Consider the following 19,944-nt stretch of genomic DNA (forward strand, 5'->3'; position numbering starts at 1 on the left):
AATGCTGATCTTTTTTTTCGAAACGCAGGGGGCAGCCGCCCTCGGCTTCTCCGCAGGGTCCCCAGCCCCAGCGATGCTTTTAAGGCGGGGCTGGCAGGGCCTGTGCTGCGCGGATCCCTTCCCGGGCGCAGGCAGCTCGTCCCGCGGGGTCTGAATTTGGGATGCAGAGGATGGAGCTGCTCTGCCAGCATGTGGTTGTGGTTCTCCAGCACCGCGGCAGAGCCACGGCCAGCGGGATTTCTCAGGTGGCTTTTTCTTTTCTGCTTCTCTTCGGGGCCATGATGCCACGTTCAGAGGCTGCAAGTGGGACCCCCGAGACCCCACGGTGCCGGGGCCGTGTCTGGGCGCTGCGAGGTCTCCTTGAGCCCCGTTTTTGGAAGGAGCAGAGGGGGGTGTTGAACCTCCCAGCAGCCCGTCCCTCCCTGTGAGCTGCCCTCGGTGCTCCCACTGGAAAAGGGAGGGCAGAAAAGGGGTGCAGGAGGAGAGGGGGGAGCTGGTGACACCCGCACACAGCTCTTGAGAGGGACCCGAACCTTCCCACCGCTGGAGACCGCCAAGGCCGGACAGCCCCCCCCAACCCGCACTCACCCACAGGCTGGCTGTCATTTTTCGCTGCCTTTATTAGACTGCGGATAGCACGCTTTTCTTCTTTTCTTTTTTTTTTTTTTGTTTTCTTCTTCTTCAAAAATCAATGCAGCTGAGGGGAGCGGGTTTGCAGCAGCAGCGAGGCGAGGGAGGCCGGGGAGGATGAGGACAGTGGTTTGAGATATCCCGATCCCCTCTCAGCTGTCAGAGTGAACCGATCTGGGCTCCAACAGCGAGAGCGGGCTGGGGCGCTGGCGTCACTGGTTTGGTTCTTTTTTTCTTTTTTTTTTTTTTTTTTTTAAATCTAGCTGTGGGTTTTATTTGTAATTCTTGAATTTGTTTCATATCGATGGGGATAAAATCTTGCCTCCAAGGGCGATGCTTGGCAGCTGTGCCTCTCCCCATTCCATCGACGGTTGCCTGGTGCTGCCCAACGCAAAGGTGAGCTGCTGCTTGTCCCCTGGCCTCAGGGTCACACAAAGGGACTGTGTGTGCTCCCCCTAAATCCCTGCTTATACAGCCCTGGGTCGGCTGCCAGAAAGGGTCCCTGGTCCCCAGGGAGATCTACCCTTGTCCCCAGGTGATTTCTTCCCCTTCCCAAAATTCAGAGTGAAACTCGAGATGCTCTGTGTCCCTCCCACAGTGACTGCTGCTTGGCTGGGGAAACCACGATATTCCCAGAGTTCTTCCCAGCCCAGTTCCCAGGGGAGGTTGCACCATTTCTCCAGCTTGGCCAAGCCCTTGGGGGGGGCGCGAGGCTGGAAAGGGGGTGAAAATCCAGCAAAGGTTTTCATCCCCCTTAACTGTGAACATAACCTGTCTCAAGCACCCCTGGGGTTGCCTCTCATGTCAGCACCTGCTCTAGTGCTGGCGCCTCCCCCTAAAAAAGTTGTTAAAAAGCAGCTCTGCGGTGGGCTTCACCTGGCCCAGCTGGGGCTGCAAAAATATTCAGCCACCTCCCCCCAGATAATTCCCCTTGCTCCAAAAAACAAGTGTTTCTGCAGCCAGCTCCCTGCAGAGCGGGGCTGGGGCACTGTGCCCTCCCGCCTGCCCACGGCCCAGGCAGCTCCCCAGGCCCTTTGCAGATGGGAATCGAATGCTGTGGGGTCTTGGCGGGGCGGGTTGGGGGGGGTCTCTGAAGCACGTGGGGGTTATTTAATGCAAAAGCTGGAGCTGGGAGGGGCTCTGGGGTGGGTTTGGGGCTGGATCTGTGTCCCCAGGGGGTAGGGGGCTGAGCAGGCTGGTTTCAGTAGGCTGAGGGTGGCTCATAGCAGGCACCAAGCCGGGGGCGAGATAAACTGGGCTGGGGAGGCAAAGGGGGCCACGTCAGGGGGCTGCGACCCGGCTTGGGGGGGGGGCACATCCTGCAGGAGGAGGGCAGGGCGCTGCTAAAACCAGCACGGCATCCACATGAAGGAGCCGAGGGCAGCGCCAGTGGCAGCCCCCGCCAGCAGCCCCAAGGCCATCTGGTCCCCGGAGACCCGGTAGGGATCCTCGCGCACGATGACGTGGGTCACCCCAGGAGCTGCAAGGCAAGAAGGGGGGTGAGCGGGGGGAGGTGATGAGGGGCTGCCATCCTCCTGGCACCCCCCCGCTGCCAGCAGCACCCCCAAGGGGTGGGATGGAGAGGGACCCCCAGCTTTGGCTGTCACCTGCATCCCCTGTGTAGCCATGGCTCCTTCCGCCGTCCCCTCCCCAGCCCCACCTTGAATGTGCCACCATGCACCGAGTTGGCCAGGGCTCAGCCCCGCGGCTCCGGGAGCCAGGCATCAATCCCCAGACCGCGAAACCATCCCTCAGGGGCTCCGTGTGCCAAGGGGGGCAGCCCACCCCCCCACCCCCCCCACCCCGGCCAAATTAAGCATCCCCCAGCTGGTAATAAGTCAAAGCATCAAACGAACATTGGGGAGGGATGGGGTGGATCAGGATGCGGCCACTGCCCCCGTGCTACCAACTGGGGCCACCCACCTCCATACTGGTGGCCGTAGTGACCGGAGCTGATGTAGGCGGTCTGGTGGGAGTCGAGGGGCACCGTCTGGTAGTAGTCGTCGTCGTAGGGGTCGTAGACGTGCACCTGGGAGCGGCAGGAGCATGGCGTGAGGCTGGTGTGCAGAGCGGGGCTGCACGCATGCGGCGGAGCCACGGTCCAGCCGGTGGGGCCGGGCCGGAGCGGTGCCGCAGTTTCCCCGTGTGTGGTGGGGGCCTGAATCCCGGGGTTCCCCTGCGCTGCTGAGAGGGGGGCCCGGAGCATCCAAAATGCCAGGGGCAGCCTCTGCTCAGGCACCCGCATTGCTTGGCTGCGCGTAGGTCACCCTGACTGCCCCTGTGCCCCTTAACTCTGCCCCTGTCACCTGAACTCTGCCCTATCACCTTGCCATGTCCCTGTCATCTTGTGTCCCCGTAACCCTATGTGTTGCCCCCATCACCTTAACCTTGGCGCCATTCCCCTTAACCATTTCCCAGTCACCTTAAATTTTGTCCTTGTCACCTTGGCTGTGTCCTGTCACCTTAACTCTGCCCCATCACCTTAACTCTGTCCCCATTTCCCTAACTGCATCCCTGCCACCTCAGCTGTGTCCTGTCACCTTAACTGTCACCATCCCCCTTAACCGTGTCCTGTCACCTTAACTCTGCCCCCATCACCTGAGCTGTGTCCCCTGTCACAGTAACTGTGTCCCCATCACCGTGCCTCTGCCAGTCACCTCTGCACAGGGTCACCCTTGACTGCCACCTTCCCTTGGTGGCACCACGAGCAGGCTGCTGTGTCACTAACGTTTCTTCACCCTCTCTGGCTCCAGGGGCTTTCCTCTCTGTGCCCGATGGGCACAGGGTCTCAGGGGCCACCCCGTGCTCAGCATCAGCCCTGGTGGGGGGCGCCGGGGGTTGGTGTCACCCCCACCCTGCCCAAAGCCCGTGCCTGGATGGTGCCCCTGCTTGGGGGGATGGAGCCTCACCGGGGTGGATTTAGCCTCCAGCACAGCCATCTTCCAAGCGCTGCAAACAAAACAGAGGGACCCGTTTTTGGGGGGTGCTGGGGGGCAGTAATTGCTTGGCACACACAGCCCCCCAACCCCCCCGGTGACCTGGATGAGGCCGTGGCACTGGCGTGAATCTTAATTCCCTGTTAGCCCAGCACTGGGCTAACAGGTGGGGATGGGAAGGTGCCAGGAGGTACCCCGCGCCGCAGGGATGGGCACAGGGGCTACATGCTGTCCCTGGGAATGGCCCCGGCTAAAACAATTTGCTGCCGGCAGGAAAGTTACATCTAAACTGGGGGGAAAAGGGGGTAGCGGATGAATTTTCACACAACTAGGGTCAAGCTCAGTTGATCAAGCTTGACTTGGCCCAGCTGAATGATCCCTCTGTCTAAGATCAGCTGACGGTTTCCCACTTCTTTTTTTTAATAAATGTCTTAAACTTTTATTTAAAAGTTCAGGTTTTATAAAAATAGAATTCTTAATTGTTACAGAAATAAATAGAAGGGGAGTAGTGCTAGAAGTGGGTGTTTCTTCCTGCCTGGCATGGCCTTAAGCCAGTAGGGACTTCATTTTCACGCTATTCATTGCCAAATACTGATTAAAACCCTTCCCCAGTGATCCTCGGTCAGCCCAAGAGGCGATTTCTCATCCATGAGGGAAACCCACCCTGCAGGAGGCCAACTGTTTAAACATCGCTGCTTTTGGCTTGGAATTACTCAGCAGGAAACCCGAGTCTTCACCTGCACCTATCGCCCTGCAAGCAAACATGGGTGTTTGAGAAACAGAGGGGCTTGTGTGGGATTTTAGCCACGGGTGGGACGCAGGGCAAGTGGGACAGGGCTCTCGCGTGGCCAAGGCCCTTTCCAGGCTCAGATAATTCGGATGAAAAAGCTGCTGAGGGGATTTCAGTGCTGCCGCGGTGGGATTTCAGCTTACACGGCGTCATCCTCGCTCTCGGCGCACAGTGTCGTCTTGGAGCCGTCCCGCAGCACGACGGTCAGCAAGCAGTCACGGCTCTTCCCCTCGGGTGGCTGCACATCTGGAAATGGAAGGGACAGGATCCAGCCTCAGCAAAGGAGGTGCCCCAGAGACCCTTCCCATCTGTCCACAGACCCTCTCAGGGAGAGGGGCAGCCTCCAGATTACCCCCAGCACAAGCAGCCCCCACCATGTGCTGCTAATGGGTGCGATGGTTAAAAAACTGGGACGCTGTGCTCACGATTTGCGTTTAATTTTGGCTCAGTCTCAACTTGTGAGACCCAGTCGGGATCTCAAAGGTTAAAAGCCAACACAAGCAAAGAGCTGGCGAGCAGAAACTTCCACCCCCACGGTAGAAAGTGGAAGGGCAGAAAATCGCCGATCAGGCCACCAGGCCGAGCTATGTTTGCTTTAATTTGCCAGCTTGCAGCAGGCACCCACGTTTTGTAGAAACATGAGATGCTGCTGGAGCTAGATCATGAGCTTGAGCAAGAACAAAATCTTAAACCCAAAAGGCTCATGTATCTTCCCCCCCTTCTCGACGCTCGGCAGGACCCTCCAGTGCGCATGAACCTTTGGGTTTGTGCTCCCACCGCGGCATCCCAGCTTCACCACCACCGCTCGCAGCCCAAGAAAGGCGCATTGTGCGGTGGCCGTGGGCTGCCGGGGCCACACCAAGCTCCTGCTTTGTTCTCCTTGTTTGTGCGAGACGGCAAGGGATGAGTCAGGGCTGTGGGATCGTGTTTTGAACAAGCACAAACCAGGAGGAGAGTTTCTCCTCCTTTCCCTGTGGAAAAGCAACAGAAGATGCAATGTGCACCTCATGGGGGACGGCCTGGCTGGCTGGGAGCTAGAAAGGGGTGAATTCGCTTGGGTTATTTTTGGGGTACCTTAGACGTGCACAAGCAGAACATCATTTTAAAGGGTTACGGCTACGCGGAGAGCCCGGCGCGGGTTGGGGTTGGGGACATGGGGCTTGAGGACGTGGCGCTTTGCTCACCTCTGCACTCACGGCCAGTCCTCACGTCCCGGCAGCTGTATTTGACGTGGATCCGGCCATCCATGTCACGCTGCGTCTCGTCGTGGTAGTAAACCAAGCTGCCATCCAGGTAGAGGACAAACCAGTTTCTCTTCCAGCGGCGCAGGATGGAGCCTGTCGGGATGGGGAGGAGGTAGAGGACCCCAGGAAGCCCACGGGGACATGCCCAGCATGCTCACGAGACCCAATGCCATCCCCCAAATTTGCAGCCAGATCCCACTGCCCCTTGCAAGAACCGCTGCGTCCTGCAGGGCACCTGTGCCTGGCACGGGATCCAGGGCAGCATGACCAGGTGGCTTTAAATTAAGAAGGGCTGCCAAAAAAGCCATCAGGGCATGTTGCTGCTGCCCCGCCGTGCATGTGGGACCAGATCCAGTCCCGGACGTGGAGCCACGCATCTGTTTTCATGGCAGACGTTCCCTTTCTCCTCTTACATAAATCTGTGAGCGGCTGAGCCGTGATTTCCTCTCCACCGTGGATTAACTGCCCAGGTTGGGGCCCATCCCCCCAACGCCTTCTCCTGGCATCCTGTAGCCAAAATCTCTCCAGGTTTATTTTTGGGGGGACTTCCAACCTGGAAAGCTCGGGGGTCACACTTACTCTGCCGCCAAAGCCAACCACTCTTCACCAGCGCCATGGCTGCAGGAGGGTTTTCCGGACCTGCTGGCGTGGGAAAAATAATGGGAGTTAAAACAGGAGCTCCCACCTCGCCTGCGGCTTCTCCCCCAGGTTCCCACCTCCCTGCACTCCAGGGAGTGAAGTCGGTTGGACATTCACCCTTGTTGCCCCTTTTTTTATAGGGGGGATGAGCCACGCACATGGGTTAATCGGGGTTAGACAGACGTGGGATTTCATCATCTGAGAAACATGGCAAAGGCAGGGAGGAGGAACACCAGCCACCTTTCTTTCTGCCTTTAATCTCATTGGGATTTAGGGATTATCATCCCATGGAGGTAAATTGAGAAATCCGGGCCACGTATGAAAACAGGCAGTAACTCCCCACAGCCCCAGTAACTTTCCATGGCAGACGGCAGCCACACTTATTTTCTGTGCCTGGATGGAAATGAGTCCTTAATAAGGCCATGAAGTCATCGCTCCCCAGGTCCCCAGGCAAAGCCAACACCCCAGGGCCAGGCAGGAGTGGTGCCACAGCCCCCCCTTCCACCCCTCAGCCACGGACCCCAGCACCCCAGGATGGTTTCCAGGACCACCTGGTTGCATCCCCCCCTGGTCCAGGGGCAGGCCAAGGCAGACACCCCCCCGGCAGCTCTGTGCCTCAGTACCTATGGTACCCAGTGCCTGGATCTCCAGGTATCCACATTCCCCCTGGAGTCCGAGGCCCCGCTGTCTGCATCCCCCTGGTACCCACATCTCCCTGAAATCACAGCCCCTGGGTCCCTACGGCCCTTGGTACCCTCCCCCTCCCATACCCTCACCCCCCTGGCACCCTCCCCTACCCTGGTGCCCCATCCCTCAGTACTCACAGCTCTGTGGCACCTTTATCCCCCTGTATTTGCAGCCCCCTGGTACCCATATCTGGTGCCCTCGTCCCCCATCCCCTGGTGCCCCCATCCCCTGGCATCTCCCCGTAGCCGTATTTTGGGGCGCTCCCTTTCTGCATCCTTCTGGTACCCACATCCTTCAGTACTGGCATCCCCTGGGACCCCGGCTCTCCACAACCCCCGTCTCTGCTACCCCCATCCCCGGTACCCCATCCCCCGGGGGTCGCGCCTCCCCCCAGCCCGGAGCCCCCCGGAGCCGCCCCGCGCCCCCCTCACCGGGCGGAGGCGGCGCGGCGGGTCCCCGTCGCTGCCCGTTGCTGCCCGTTGCTGCCCGCCCGCGCTGCCCGCCGGGAGCTGTAGGCAGGTACCGGCAGGGGCGGGCGGGGCCGCGCCGGCGGCTCCGGGCGCTCGGAGCATCCTGGAAGTACCGGCCCGGCGGAAAATGTCACCTTTTAGCGATTCATCCCCCCAAACGCCGCTGCCCGCTGCCTGCGCGGCCGCGGGGCTGGTGCCGCCGGCGGTGCCCGTGGTTGCTTCAGCCGTGACCCACCGAGGAGGGATCCAGCACCTCCAAGCCCCACTTTCTCCCCAGAGCTCCCCTTTTCCTCCGGAGACGGAGCAGCCGCACGGTCGGGAGAGGCTGGGCGATCGAGGGGTTCCGGAGTGGGACAACGGGGACCGTACGTACGTAACCCGTGCGCGGGTGGCAGCAGTGTGGGTGCCCTCGGGATGGCTCAGCCCAAGCGGGAGCCACAAAGCTAAGCCTAGGGCAGCGAGGGGTGCCCGGGGGTCTCCTGCCTCACACAGAGGTGAGACCGGAGCTGGGCACTGGCCCATGAGATGCTTGGGGGATGCAGGACCCTCCTCCAATGCTGGGAATGGGTCTGAGGGAGCGTTTAGTATCACAATAGGATCTTGCTGGAGCCAGCGCCAGGGGCACACCACTGGCAGGAGCATAAACTGGGAGCAACCCCGATTTTAAGTACCTAAGTGCTCGTCTAACTTGGATTTCCAAGTGGAGCAAGTTATCCTCTGGGTTAAAATCGAGGTGTGACTTGGCTCCTGCTGGAGTTCAGAGCAAAACTATCCTCAGCTCTGGAGACAGGCAGGCACGAGTCACAGGTGCCCAAAGGCTGCAGGGTTGGAAAAGCTGCTGGACATCGTTGTTGCTGCACATTACTGGACCCCTTCACCCTGCTCGAGACAGCTGAGGCTTTGCAAACCTGTTGGGAAAAGAAAAAAATAAGGAGGTTAGGAGTGAAGGAGAGCCTGGGATGCATCCCTGTGCCCGGCCAGCAGCTGGCAAAGGCACGGTCCCCGGCCCCCAGGCAGGTTTGGAAAGTGCAGACTGGGGAACTGCAGGGAACCCCTCTTACCCACTCCTTCCCTAAAAGAAGGAATGGCTATATATTTTATATCTCTCTCTCCATACACATATGTAGGGCATGCCCAGGAGAATGTGCAGGCATTAGCCGTAGCAGGCAGGCAGGAATTGCGTGCGGGCAGGGATGCGTTTCCATCGAGACAAGCCTGCAGTGGCAGCCCAAGCGCCTCTTCCAAAGTCTTTTTTTGCCACCCGGGGAAGGAAACACGGCACATTTCCTGTGGCTCCCCGCGCACACTGGAAACAGGCCCAAGACAATTCAGTGAGCGCAATCCCTGGCAGCTGGCTGGCATTATGTGGCTTAAAATACAGGTCAGGTTATATATAGTTAAGGCTAGGCTGATGACAAAGGTGTTTATTAAGAATATGCCAGCCCTTAATACAAAAAACCCCGCATCTATTCCAGCAGGTTTTTCAATGCAAAACCCCTTTCCCCTTCCCTCCCTCCAGCACTGGCTTTGCTGTGGTGAACAGCAGAAGGAATTAGATTAATCCAGCAGCATGCAGATTAATTATAAAGGAGTTAAATTGCAATTACCCCATCGGCTGGGGCACGCTCGTGCAGCCTTGCGCATCCCTCCATGCTGGTTATCGGGCTGCAAAACATCCTGGTCACGCTAAATATTTAGAGATGCACGCTGAGAAATCAAGGTCCAGGCCAGATACTTTGTTCTGCAATGACTTAATAAAAAAGTTCCCTTAGGAAGGGACTTGGGCTGAAATGTGGATTTATTCTGGGCCATCCACTGGTATCGGGCTGCCGCTCTATAGGTAGATGTTATGCCACAGTTTGGTATAAATTGTTCTCCAAGCTTTTCTGCCACGTTATTGTGAGCTCTGCCACAGGACTGGAATAATTTGTCTCCTTGACAGCAAAAGGACACACCGCCAAGTGAAATAAATAGATGCTCTATTTAAAATGGCAGCAGATTTTCATGGGGTTGAAAATCTATAGCACCGCACTAATGGGTTCTGCTTGGCTGCAGCCCCTGGTCAGCTGGCAGATAAGACATCAAGTTTATTCCAAGAAGGAGAGGAGGGAAACAACAACAACAACTACAAAGAAAAAGAACAGAAATAAAGCCTCCAGGGAGCAAACATCAACACAACCCACACGTTTGTGATGGACAGGCTGAAAAGGCAGGCGTTGGAGACTGCAAACCACACGTGGTACCATTAAAAATGTCGCCAAATCGCTCTGCTTTCCACTGGGGAAGAAAATTATGCTGGCGCAGGATTTGGGGGGCCTGGTTTATTTATTTTTTGAGAACTGGGGTTTGGTGGCCGTTTTTTTCCAGTTATTTGGGGTAAGTTTGAGGCACGCTGGGTGAAAATAGTGAGCTGAGGAGCCAGGAATTTATTTTCAGCTGGCAAAGCTGCGCAGGTGGAAGAAGGGAGAGGATGCAACATGGGAACAGACTTGGCTCTTGGCTCAGGGTAGCCAAATCACGGATTTCCCCTTGTTTTCCGTTGCAGTTGGGTGTTGCTTAGTAGAAGAGATGGACTTTGAAACTGCCAGTTTGTCTTTTGTCCAGCTGGGCTCCATCCATGCCTCACCTGGGTGGTTGTTACAGCAAGAAGCTGCTACAGAGCGCTGGCTCGGTGCTGGTGGATATGTCCCCCATCCCAGCCAAAGCCTTGGGGTTGGGATATGAAACAAAGGATTTTTGAAACTTTTCCCATGTCTCACATGATGTAGGAAAACAGAACCTCCCCAGTGGATCTCCCCTGTCTCCTCCTGCTCTGGGGGTTCGGATATGCTACCCCCATGCTGGAACCCAGGTGAGGTCACCCCAACATTTGCTCTTTCTTTTACTAACACACATCTGCCGTTGGGACAAGTCAGTACCTTTCTTCCAGGGGGGATAACCCCTGCCCCCCCGGGGGCTGTTAAAGAGCCCCCAGATCCTACTGGAGGCTCCAACACTGGGCGTCACTGTGGCTGAGCATGTCCCATCAGCGCTGCCAGCATCCTCCGCCCTGCGGAAGAAACATGCAAGGAGAAATTTTTCCTTTGACATTATTTTCACAACACCGCCCACCCCATGCCAGCATGTCCAAGGGGTGAGAAACTGAAGCAAGCAGCCTGGGGTATGATGACCCCTGCTCTGCCCTGGGGACAGCCCCATCCCAATTCCCTGATTCCCTAGGGGGGTGCTCGAGATCAGTTGCTTGGGAAACAAAATTGCTGGTGTGATTCTTCACAAAAAAGCAAAATACTTCAAACAGCAATTAATGTTCTGAGGGACTGGGGAGGAGATGTGGGTGTTGGTGTCAGCCCTGGGGGAAAGACCCATAGGAATTCTCTGTCTCCCAGACACCAGGACTTTCCCAAAATACTCCTTTCCCACCCTAAAACTAGGGCACTGAGCTGCTGTGATGCACCTTGCACCCACCTTGTAGCTGTGTGCACCAGGCAGTGCTGCCAATCCCTCCTAAAAGGGCAGTGATCATCCTCTGGGCCCTGGTGCAGCCACCCCTCGAGCCCTGGGCTCAGCGTTGGGCCCCTCACCCCCAGGCAGACCCGGAGGGGCTGGAGCATGTCCAGAGCCGGGCAGGGGCTGGGGAAGGGGCTGCGGCACAGCTCTGGGGGGGGGGCGGGGGGAGCTGGGGGGGCTCAGCCCGGAGAAAAGGGGGCTCAGAGGGGCCCTTCTGGCTCCCTACAGCTGCCTGGCAGGAGGCTGCAGTGAGGGGGGTCGGTCTCTGCTCCCAAGGAACCAGCGGCAGGACAGGAGGGAACGGCCTCCAGCCGCACCAGGGGAGGTTCAGGGTGGGCACTGGGAGAAATGTCTTCCCTGACAGGGTGGCCAAGCACTGGCACAGGCTGCCCCGGGACGTGGTGCAGGAACCATCCCTGGAGGTGATCAGAAGACATGTGGATGTGGCACTTGGGGACATGGTTCAGTGGTGGCCTTGGTGGCGCTGGGTTAATGCTTGGACTTGATGATGTTAAAGGTCTTTCCCAACCTAAATGATGCTGGTAATTCTAAAAGGTTTAATGTCAATTTTTCACATCCATTCCTACATGAAAAATTAAAGCACTCATTTGCCTTGCTGGAGAAGGGCCCTTCCTCTCAGGGCCACAGGGGGCCAAAGCTGCTGCCTTCCCCAAATATTGCAGGGGTGGCTGCACCCCAGAATGTGGAGGAAGGGGTTTTGCAGGGGAGAGGGGAAGCGAGGAGCAGGCTGGGGTCTGTGCCCGCTGCTGCCAGCATTGCCGAGGGGGAGAGGGGGAGTGTGGGGGGGTTGAGGTGGGGGGCATGCAGCTGTTAGCGGGGAGGGGGGCGAGAGGTGTGAGGAGACGGGACGGGGCAAAGTCAGGCCGTGGCAGGAGGAGGAGGGGGAGGAGGCGGGGGTGCAAGGCCGGGCGCCCAGGCTCTCCCCTCCCTTCCCTCCACTGGCCTCACTGCTGGCAGCCCGCGGCCTTGCTCTCGCCGGACGGCCAGGGGAGCGTCTGCTGGGGCCGGGGCCTGGCCCCCGGTGTCCCGCCGATCCCCACCTTGCACGGCCCGGTGGGGACCCCGGCTGCGGCCTGCTCCCTCCCCTCAGGCCGCGCTGACGACAGCTCCCGGCATGCCCCGCGGCCGCACTACAGCTCCCGGCATGCCCCGCGGCCGCACTACAGCTCCCGGCATGCCCCGCGGCCGCGCCTCGCTGAGCCCGCCGCCGCACTACAGCTCCCGGCATGCCCCTCGGCCGGCACTACAGCTTCCAGCGTGCCCCGCGCCCACCGGGGCCCAGTCTCCCTCCCCGCCCGCCCCCGCGGACTATATTATCCAGCATGCCCCGCGGCGGCCCACCAGGGCCGTGCCGTGGCGGGGGCGCGCGGCGCATGCTGGGAGCGGTAGTCCTCGCTTCACTGTAACGGTCCCGCTGGTGGTACTCCCCCCCCCCACCCCTCCCCAACCCCGCCACCCCCCCGCCCGCCGCCGCCGCCGCCCCCTCCCCCACCGGCTGGCGGCTGCGGGCAGAGGCAGGAGCCGCGGAGCAGGCAGCGGGAGGAGGGGGAGCGCGCTGCCGCTGCCGCCGCACCGGCAGAGGGGACGCCGCCGCCGTCGCCGCCGCTTGAGCAGCCGCAGGTGAGGGGGGGGCGGGAAAACCCCCTTAGGGGCGACCGGTAGTGGCGGGGGGGCTGCGGGCGCGGGCCGGTGGGTGACAGCGGCCGGGGGGGCGGCGTGAGGGGAGCGGGGAGGGGGGGTCACTGTGAGCCCCCCCGCTAGGGGACAGGCCCGGGGGCGGCGGGCGGGGGATCCTCTCCGCTTTGCGTGGCGTCCGCGGGGGCCGGGGTCGCGCGTGGGAAGAGGAGACCACCGCCCTGGGGAGGGGTTGGTCCGGCCCCCGCCGCTGCCCCGTGTGTGTGTGTGACCCCCCCCGGCGGGGTCTGCCGCCAGCCACGGGGGGCGGCTGGGGTCGGGTGGGGGGCGGCCCCGCTTCCCCTCAGCGGCCGCCTGGGGGGGCCCGGCCGCCCCCCCCCGCCGGGTCCGAGCCAAGTTTCCCCTCCGCTCCGCGTGGGAAGAGGGGTGGGAATCGCCGGGATCACGCGTGGTTTATTTTTTTCCCTTTTCCCTCCTGCGTGCCGGTCCCCCAGCCCTGAGGGGATGTCGGGGGCTCCGGGGGTGGGGGTGCCGCCGGGGGTGGGGGTGCCCGTCCCTCAGCCATGAGGGGATGCCGAGGGGGGGTGCGGGTGGGGGTGTCCTTCCCTCAGCCCTGAGGGGATGCCGGGGGTGGGGGTGCCGCAGGGGTGTGGGGGGCGCCCGTCCCTCAGCCCTGAGGGGATGCCGGGGGGTGCGGGTGGGGGGTGCTGCCCGGGGGTGCCCGTCCCCCAGCCCTGAGGGGATGCCGGGGGGGGGGTGCGGGTGGCGGTGCCCGTCCCCCAGCCCTGAGGGGATGCCGGAGGGGTGCCGGAGGTGCCTGTCCGCCAGCCCCGAGGGGATGCCGGAGGGGTGCCGGAGGTGCCTGTCCCCCAGCCCTGAGGGGATGCCGGGGGTGGGGGTGCCGCCCGGGGTGGGGGTGAGGTGGGGGTACGCTTCGCCGCGTACCCACGGAAAATGCCGGGAGGGGCACGTGGGGACGGCGGCGGCGGGAGCGGCGCCCGGGAACACGGAACGAGCCCGGCGGCAACTTTCTGGGATGGGGAAGGGCGAGGGGCGGCGCCCCCCGTCCCGCTCCCCTTCCCCTGCGGGGGCTCGGCGTGGGCCGGGGTCGCTGAGGAGGGGGACGGCGGCGGGCAGCAGCTGTAGCTTGAGAGCCGAGAGCGCGAGGTTGTGAAACGTAAGGCGGTGTTATTTTTTTGTCCTTATAAGATAGTATATTCTATTCGTTTTTATGAAAGGGGTGATTATTTTATTATTATTATTATTTGTGATGATTGCTTGGAGACTTTGTTATGGGTATCGTGGTTTCTCAGGGCGATGAAGTCCATCACTGTATCGTGGGTTAATAACGCTAAAAAGGTGCTTAGCTTCAGACGCCTCACAGCAAGCAGAGGAGCCTGGAAGTATGGAAATGAAATAAATATTCGTTACCAAAAAAAGGTTTTGTACTGTGTTGGATTTTGAGGAGATTTTTTTTTTTCTTCCTCTTTTCTTTCCCCCTGCACATCATGATGAGAAGCTTTCAGGTTATGGCTTGTATTTTCATAGACAGAATTTCATTCAAAAGGCTTTCATTTAGTGCTGAATACTGTCAAATGTAGAAAAATGAGCAGGTTGAGGTTTTTTGTTCCCCCCCGCCCCCCCCCCCCCCCCCCCCCCCTTCTGGACAAAGGCATGTTGTTTTTAACCAGAAAGAAACTCCAAGTGATTCTATTTATGTTTTAACCAAAATATGATTTAAGATGCAGTGGTGTGTTTATTCTTGCTGTTAAATAGCGATGGAGGAAGCTAGAGCTCTTTTTCTTTTTTGAAGGAATGTGAATGATGGAAACATCTTTAGGGAAATATTTTGCTGGACTTGATTGCATCAACCACTTTATTTCGTGAAATGTTAACTGTGAAGTGGTTGTTGATTAGAACTCAAATTGAGGAGCTATGTTGAGCAATGTAAAGAAAAAGGAAATTAGTACCAGGAGGCCATATACTTTTTTATTTTTTTCTGGTGCAGATTTTGATTTTTAATCATTTCATGGATTCTCTTGACCTTTATGGTTGAGTACATTAAAAAAACCCCAGCCAACAACCATGGCCTGAATATTTATTCCTGCTAGAGGTATGTAGTCATTAAAAGGAGTGATATCAGTTAGCAGTGTATTTTTCGGATAAAATACATATTAAAACTGATTAAATTTTGTTGTGGAAGTTACAAATACCAACTTACCTAGTTGTGCATCTTAACTTTTTTTTTTTTTGTTTTAACCAAAGTAAATGTTTACATTTTTCAGAAGGAATCTCTCTCTCCCTAATGATGAGCTTATACTGGCCTTTCATTTTAGTGTGTGCTAAGTATTTCAGATGTTACTGTTCAGAGGGGTGTGTATGTGGGCTTGTATACAATTTAGTTGATTAAAATTCCTGGCTGTTAGTAAAGACACACTTTTTTTGTAGAGGTAGATACCTAACCCTTCTCCTTTGGAACAAAGGGATGGGAAGCAAAATGACTGCATGCCATGAAGGTGTTTTGAATGTGTTCAGTAATGGGAAATACTGCTTGGAGTGAGAAGCCTGAATGGTACACCCATATTGTGTCAAAATTCATATGAAATAACTACAGGATACGGTCATTTAGGGAGAACATGTAGAGATCCTTTCTGGTCTAGGTGATATTCACCTGTCAAATTCAGTGGTAAGTCTGCATTGCAGTAGGTGAGCTATTTAGAGATTTTTTTAAAACCCCTTTTTGCAGTTAAGTTTTCATACTCCTCAGTATCAGTACCCACCCGCCCCCATGGGTAATGGGGAAACCCAGGAAAGAATGGTGATACTGCGCTTGGTGCTCCTGAGAACATTTCCCAGGCAAGTGAAAATGCTTCAGAGAACTATTTCTGTGAAAGGCCTTCAGTACTTCAACTGAAAGCGTAATTAATATTATAATTAAATTGACTCTATATTTAATTATCTGATCTGTCTAGAAGAGCTTGTGAACCTCAGTTTGGACACAGGTGCAAGCGTGGCCACTTTAGGTGTGGGAAGCGTGTATTTAATGCAGGTTAGTGTCCGCTTTTGGTAAGTTTTCAGAGACGACCACTGTGAGATTGGTGTTGATCTCCTTTTATGGGAAGTGGGACATTCGCAGCTGGGATGGAGCTCCTGGGGCACCAGCTCCTACCTGCTGCAAAAGCCAGCTGCTGTGGCATAAACGAAATTCCATTTTATTTTCAACCCAGGTGTTTTTCTGCCACAGCCTGTGGTAGAGGAGCATTTCAGACCTTTATCCCCTGGTAGAGAAACCTCCACGTTTCCACCCAGGAGCTCTCTGCCGATTTCCAGCTCTCAAGCGCTTGGTAGCAGTTGATGAGGCTGTCAGAAGGGAAATACAGCTTTTATATCTTCCTTTCTGAGCTCACTCTTTCCTTCAGTTCGGATTATGATCTTCATTTGTCTTCCAGTCATGCCTTTTGGGCTTGATTGTATCTGCAGAGGCCCCTGATTTCCCTTTCCGCAGCACAAGTGCTCCGTGTACTTTCTGTTTCCTCTGTAATTCATAAAGTCTCTCCTAAAACTGCGGCATTCTTAACTGTGCGTTTGGGTTCCGAATTAGCTCCCCTCGCGCTCGCTGATGTGCAGCTGGACGGTGTTCTGCTCGACTGGCTTTTCCTCGGGTGGCTGTGGAGGGGCTGAGTGCTGTCTCCCGGTGCCGTGGAGGTGCTGGGGCTGACCCTTGTCACAAGGTGAGAGGTGCGATGTCCTGCCAATCTCCTCCTCCCAACGCTGGTACGGCAAAGAAGTATTTGAAGCATCCCCTAGAGAACTGTGTTATTAGCCAGCGTGCTCGGGGAGGAGTGACTTTTGCATTGCTTTCAAAGTGCAAACGAGGTGATTTTTTGTACAGCATCGTCTTTGATTTATTTGCGGGTGAGATCATGTGCCTGAGAAGAAGCTGGCTGTGAGGGAGAGGTTTGTAGCTCTTCGCGTTGGTCTCATTTCTTAATGTACCGTGATCTTTCTAATCAATTAAACTCAATTTTGCTACTTAAACTCCGTAAGACATCATGTTCAGTCCATAGAAATATTTGATCCGAAATGATTGACTGGGAAAAGTGTTCTTGTTGTATTCTACGGTGGTTTTTTCCATACTACGTAAATAGTATTTTTTCGCTGATTTCAAATGCAAGTCCTGTCTGATGTTACTGGATTCTTGTATGCAGTCATGCATCTCTGATAAATAGATGAATATTTTCATTCCAGTGACAATAAATGAAATCCACCTATCCATTTCTTGCCAGTTGACAGTCTTTTAGCTCTTTGAATTAAGAAATATTGGCTCTTAATTTGTAGCTTTTCAGAACTGGGAATACATTTTTGAAAACTATTTCCGTGTGACTCTACTACCAGTTGGTCAAATGGTTGCAGTTCTCCAGAGGTGTCTAAATTGCCTTACCTTCTTGTTCCTTCCACTGAACTGAGTCATTTGGTTCCTATTTTTGTGTTTAAAGCATTGATGTAATGAAATTTGAGAGGAAAAAGTCAGTGGCAGTGCTATGTTTGTTTATGCAAATTCATGTAAACTTGATTTCTTGATGAAGTAAGGATGATGTGATCACACTATCTGCCTGCCTGCCAGTGATTCTGTATTCCCTTTGCACTTTGATTCAGATTTCAAAGGGCTCTAGACGTGGAAGAACATCTAGTGTGGTGTTTTTTTGTTTTTTTTTTTGTAAGTTTGGAGAAAGTTGGCTGCTGGGCAGAGGGGAGAGAATAAAATGAGGGCTTCTACCTGGGGAACAGGGCTCGTAACAGTTCCCCTTATTTTTGTAGGAGATGGCATCTTGCTGGCTGATCAGGTCATGTGCAGCTGGAGCACGTGCATTCCTTTGCCAAACAGAGATAGGGGCTGCGGGAGGGAGTTTGGGAGAAGTTTTGAGCAGGGAAGAGCTTGGAAGTGTGATGTGGGTGGTGATTGATGGCCTTCATGTAAAAATCAATAGGAAGTAAGTGCTTGTTTGTCTTGCTGATTTTGGAACAGCATGTATAGGATCTATATTTCCTGTTCTGCTCTGATATATTGATGCTTTGCTCTGTTGGGTGGGCGATCTTGACATGGGATTTTATGTTTATTTTCCTTGCTGATTTGAACCGGTAGCAACAGAAGGTGTTGTGAATTTTCAATTTTTCTTTTGTTGAGAGGCAGGTGTGCTTTGTGATGGCTGGCTGAAGCAGGAATCCCAGACCTGTAATTAAGATCCCAGTCAGGGAAGATCCAGCTCCTGAGGTATACCCAGCATTTGCAGATCTTCTAAAATTTGTGGAAGCTGATGAGTATGAAGCAGCTTTGGAGAACCAGACCATTTTTTTTTTTTTCCTCTTGGGCTCCAAACAGGAACATGAATACACAAATCTGAGTCATTTCCAGGTCTATTTTAATATATACCTTCACTCAGATATGAGCATTTTGTTATTTATCTATTTTTCTGAAATCTCTGTCTCGCTGCCTCTCGGTCTGAAAGCAGATGACAGTTTGTCATGCTTGTGTTTAAGTAAACCTTGTATTTCTTCCCTCTTTCCTGTTGTATCCGTGTAGGGGAGCAATGCTGCTGATGATATTAATGGCACAATATTTTATATTTCAAAGAATCGTATAAGGAATGAGCTTCTGTTGAGGATGATGGAGATGCATTGGTTTCCTCACAGCTTGTGCGGGACTTGAATAATTTTTAAAAAGTTCCTCTGAGTTTTGTTTACTATGAATGTGCTGAAAGCCCTGAGCACTGCAAAGGAATTTCAAGTGACTGTGTGCTTTCTGGGGAGGAAAAAAATGTGAGCCTGTTGACGTTCTCCTGTAAACCATTTAGGAGATTATCACCACAGGATTTGTAAAAGCTGAAAAAATGTGTTCCTGTCCTCTGTTGGAGGTGCTGTTTTGTATTTGGCTGTACTTTTCCCTGTCTTTCCTTCCTCTTCTTGGGTGTAACGATCATGTGGAAAACTGGAAGGTGGGAAAATGAAAAGTCAGAGCAGAAAAATGGAGTTTATCATAGCTTTTGTACGATAACGTTCTCAATAGGAAGATTAATGCTGGAGTGTATTTGTAGGCTGAACATTTTTGCCTTCCTTGTCTTAGCAAGGGTTAGAGATTTGGGAGGATTATTGAAGACAAGCTTAGAGTATTTTATGAGAGAAAAAGTACTAAACTGGCAAAAAAAAGAATAGATGCCATCATGCCTGCTAGGCATGTCTAATTCCTTGATAAAATGGATAAAGATTGCAGACTGCAGCAAAAGTTAAAATAGACCATAACATCTTGGGTTCTGCAGGGTTGGGTTTTTTTTTCGTTTTTTTTTGTTAAGTTCTACAGCAAATCAGAAGCAAAAAAGAAGATCTGCCTCTTTTGTGGTATCAGACTCTTAGTTTATCTGCCATGAATTAAAGCACAGTGTTTGGGCTTTTGCTTTTGTTGGTATTGGATACTCAACTCTCTAAATGTGATAACATGTAGGTTTTATAATTTTGATGTTGGAAATACATCCTGAAGGCTAGTGAAAAGTTCTGAGCACAGCTTGCTTTTCCCCTCATTTTCCTTTCAATTCTTTATACTTGAATTTGTAGGTGATGACAGCTTGCTTTTTTAATGGACGAGAGCATTTATGTGGTTATTCATAACAAACTCCTCAAACTCCTTGCGGTCCCAGCAGGTGAGTGAGTGTTCCTGTTCTGTGGGTCGTCCTGTTCAATGCAAGATTTTGGACCTGGTGGCATTCTGTGTGCATATGTGTATACTTATTTTTTTTACGTATGAGATGCCTTGTTGGTGTTATTGACAATACAGAGTTGGAGGTGATCTCTGGAAGACAACTTGTTTAAATGTCCATAGATGGGCACTACTTGTAATAGCCTGTTCCTGGAGATACTTGGCCCTGACTGAAGGAAGTCCCTGAGCATGTTTGATCATCTTCTGCCACTTAGGTGGGCAAAGTAAGATCACTCGTTACACTCGCTGATGATTTTTCATCTAAGATCACTCATTACAGTTGCTGATGATTTTTCAGCCAAGATGAGTGTAAGTGTCTCTACGGACAGAAGGGCTCTTAAGGCCTTGTGCCCGTTGAAAAGTATTTTGAATTAAGCTTGTGAGCATTTAAAGTGCAATTACTTTGGAATAGGTCCCCATATAAACATTTATTCTGTGGTAATTTATTCTGCAAATAATTTTCTTCAGTTGCCTGTGTATGTCATCCCTTAATGAGACATTTAATGGCTTTTGCAAAAACTATGGCATTCTGCTTATTTTTCAGATTTGATGTTGTGTAGTATAGGCAGCTAGAATAAGGTTTCCATTTGGCCTTGTGGTTGTTTGGAGGAGGAAATCGGGCTTGTCTCAACTCTTG

General features: G+C 54.3%; 2 protein-coding genes across 6 annotated transcripts in view; one reads left to right on the plus strand and one right to left on the minus strand.

Moving 5' to 3' along the window:
* Positions 1-674: 674 nt before the first annotated feature.
* Positions 675-7,470, minus strand: PLEKHB1 (pleckstrin homology domain containing B1). Of its 4 annotated transcripts, none has more exons than XM_037376071.1 (7): positions 7,358-7,470; positions 6,180-6,239; positions 5,541-5,693; positions 4,500-4,602; positions 3,540-3,579; positions 2,554-2,659; positions 675-2,110 (listed from the first exon to the last, which is right to left on the minus strand). In XM_037376071.1, the coding sequence occupies exons 2-7, from the start codon at positions 6,214-6,216 to the stop codon at positions 1,974-1,976; spliced, it is 576 nt and encodes a 191-aa protein (XP_037231968.1). In that variant the 5' UTR covers positions 6,217-6,239; positions 7,358-7,470; the 3' UTR covers positions 675-1,973. The 4 variants fall into 4 exon arrangements, with proteins under 4 accessions (XP_037231968.1, XP_037231967.1, XP_037231966.1 ...); XM_037376070.1 differs by having other exon boundaries at positions 6,180-6,242; XM_037376069.1 differs by lacking the exon at positions 7,358-7,470 and adding an exon at positions 7,064-7,231.
* A 4,912-nt stretch (positions 7,471-12,382) lies between these two features.
* Positions 12,383-19,944, plus strand: part of FAM168A (family with sequence similarity 168 member A) — a 218,358-nt gene continuing 210,796 nt past the window's right edge. Inside the window, exon 1 of one of the 2 annotated variants that reach the window (XM_037376654.1) lies at positions 12,383-12,544. The gene's annotated coding sequence lies outside the window, so the exon portion shown is untranslated. The remainder of the gene's footprint in view (positions 12,545-19,944) is intronic. The other variant, XM_037376652.1, reaches the window with a different exon arrangement.

Source organism: Falco rusticolus, chromosome 2 (assembly GCF_015220075.1).
Source record: "Falco rusticolus isolate bFalRus1 chromosome 2, bFalRus1.pri, whole genome shotgun sequence".
NCBI lineage: Eukaryota > Metazoa > Chordata > Aves > Falconiformes > Falconidae > Falco > Falco rusticolus.

What these genes read in the sequence shown, in the direction of transcription:
- PLEKHB1 (XM_037376068.1), bottom strand. Translation starts at nt 7,217, where the DNA reads ATGTGGGTACCAGAAGGATGCAGAAAGGGAGCGCCCCAAAATACGGCT. An exon ending in TGGAGGCTAAATCCACCCCG is followed by an intron (nt 2,660 to 3,539) that starts GTGAGGCTCCAT and finishes TGCCGCTCCCAG; the next exon opens with GTGCACGTCTACGACCCCTA. An exon ending in CTACGGCCACCAGTATGGAG is followed by an intron (nt 2,111 to 2,553) that starts GTGGGTGGCCCC and finishes CTTGCCTTGCAG; the next exon opens with CTCCTGGGGTGACCCACGTC.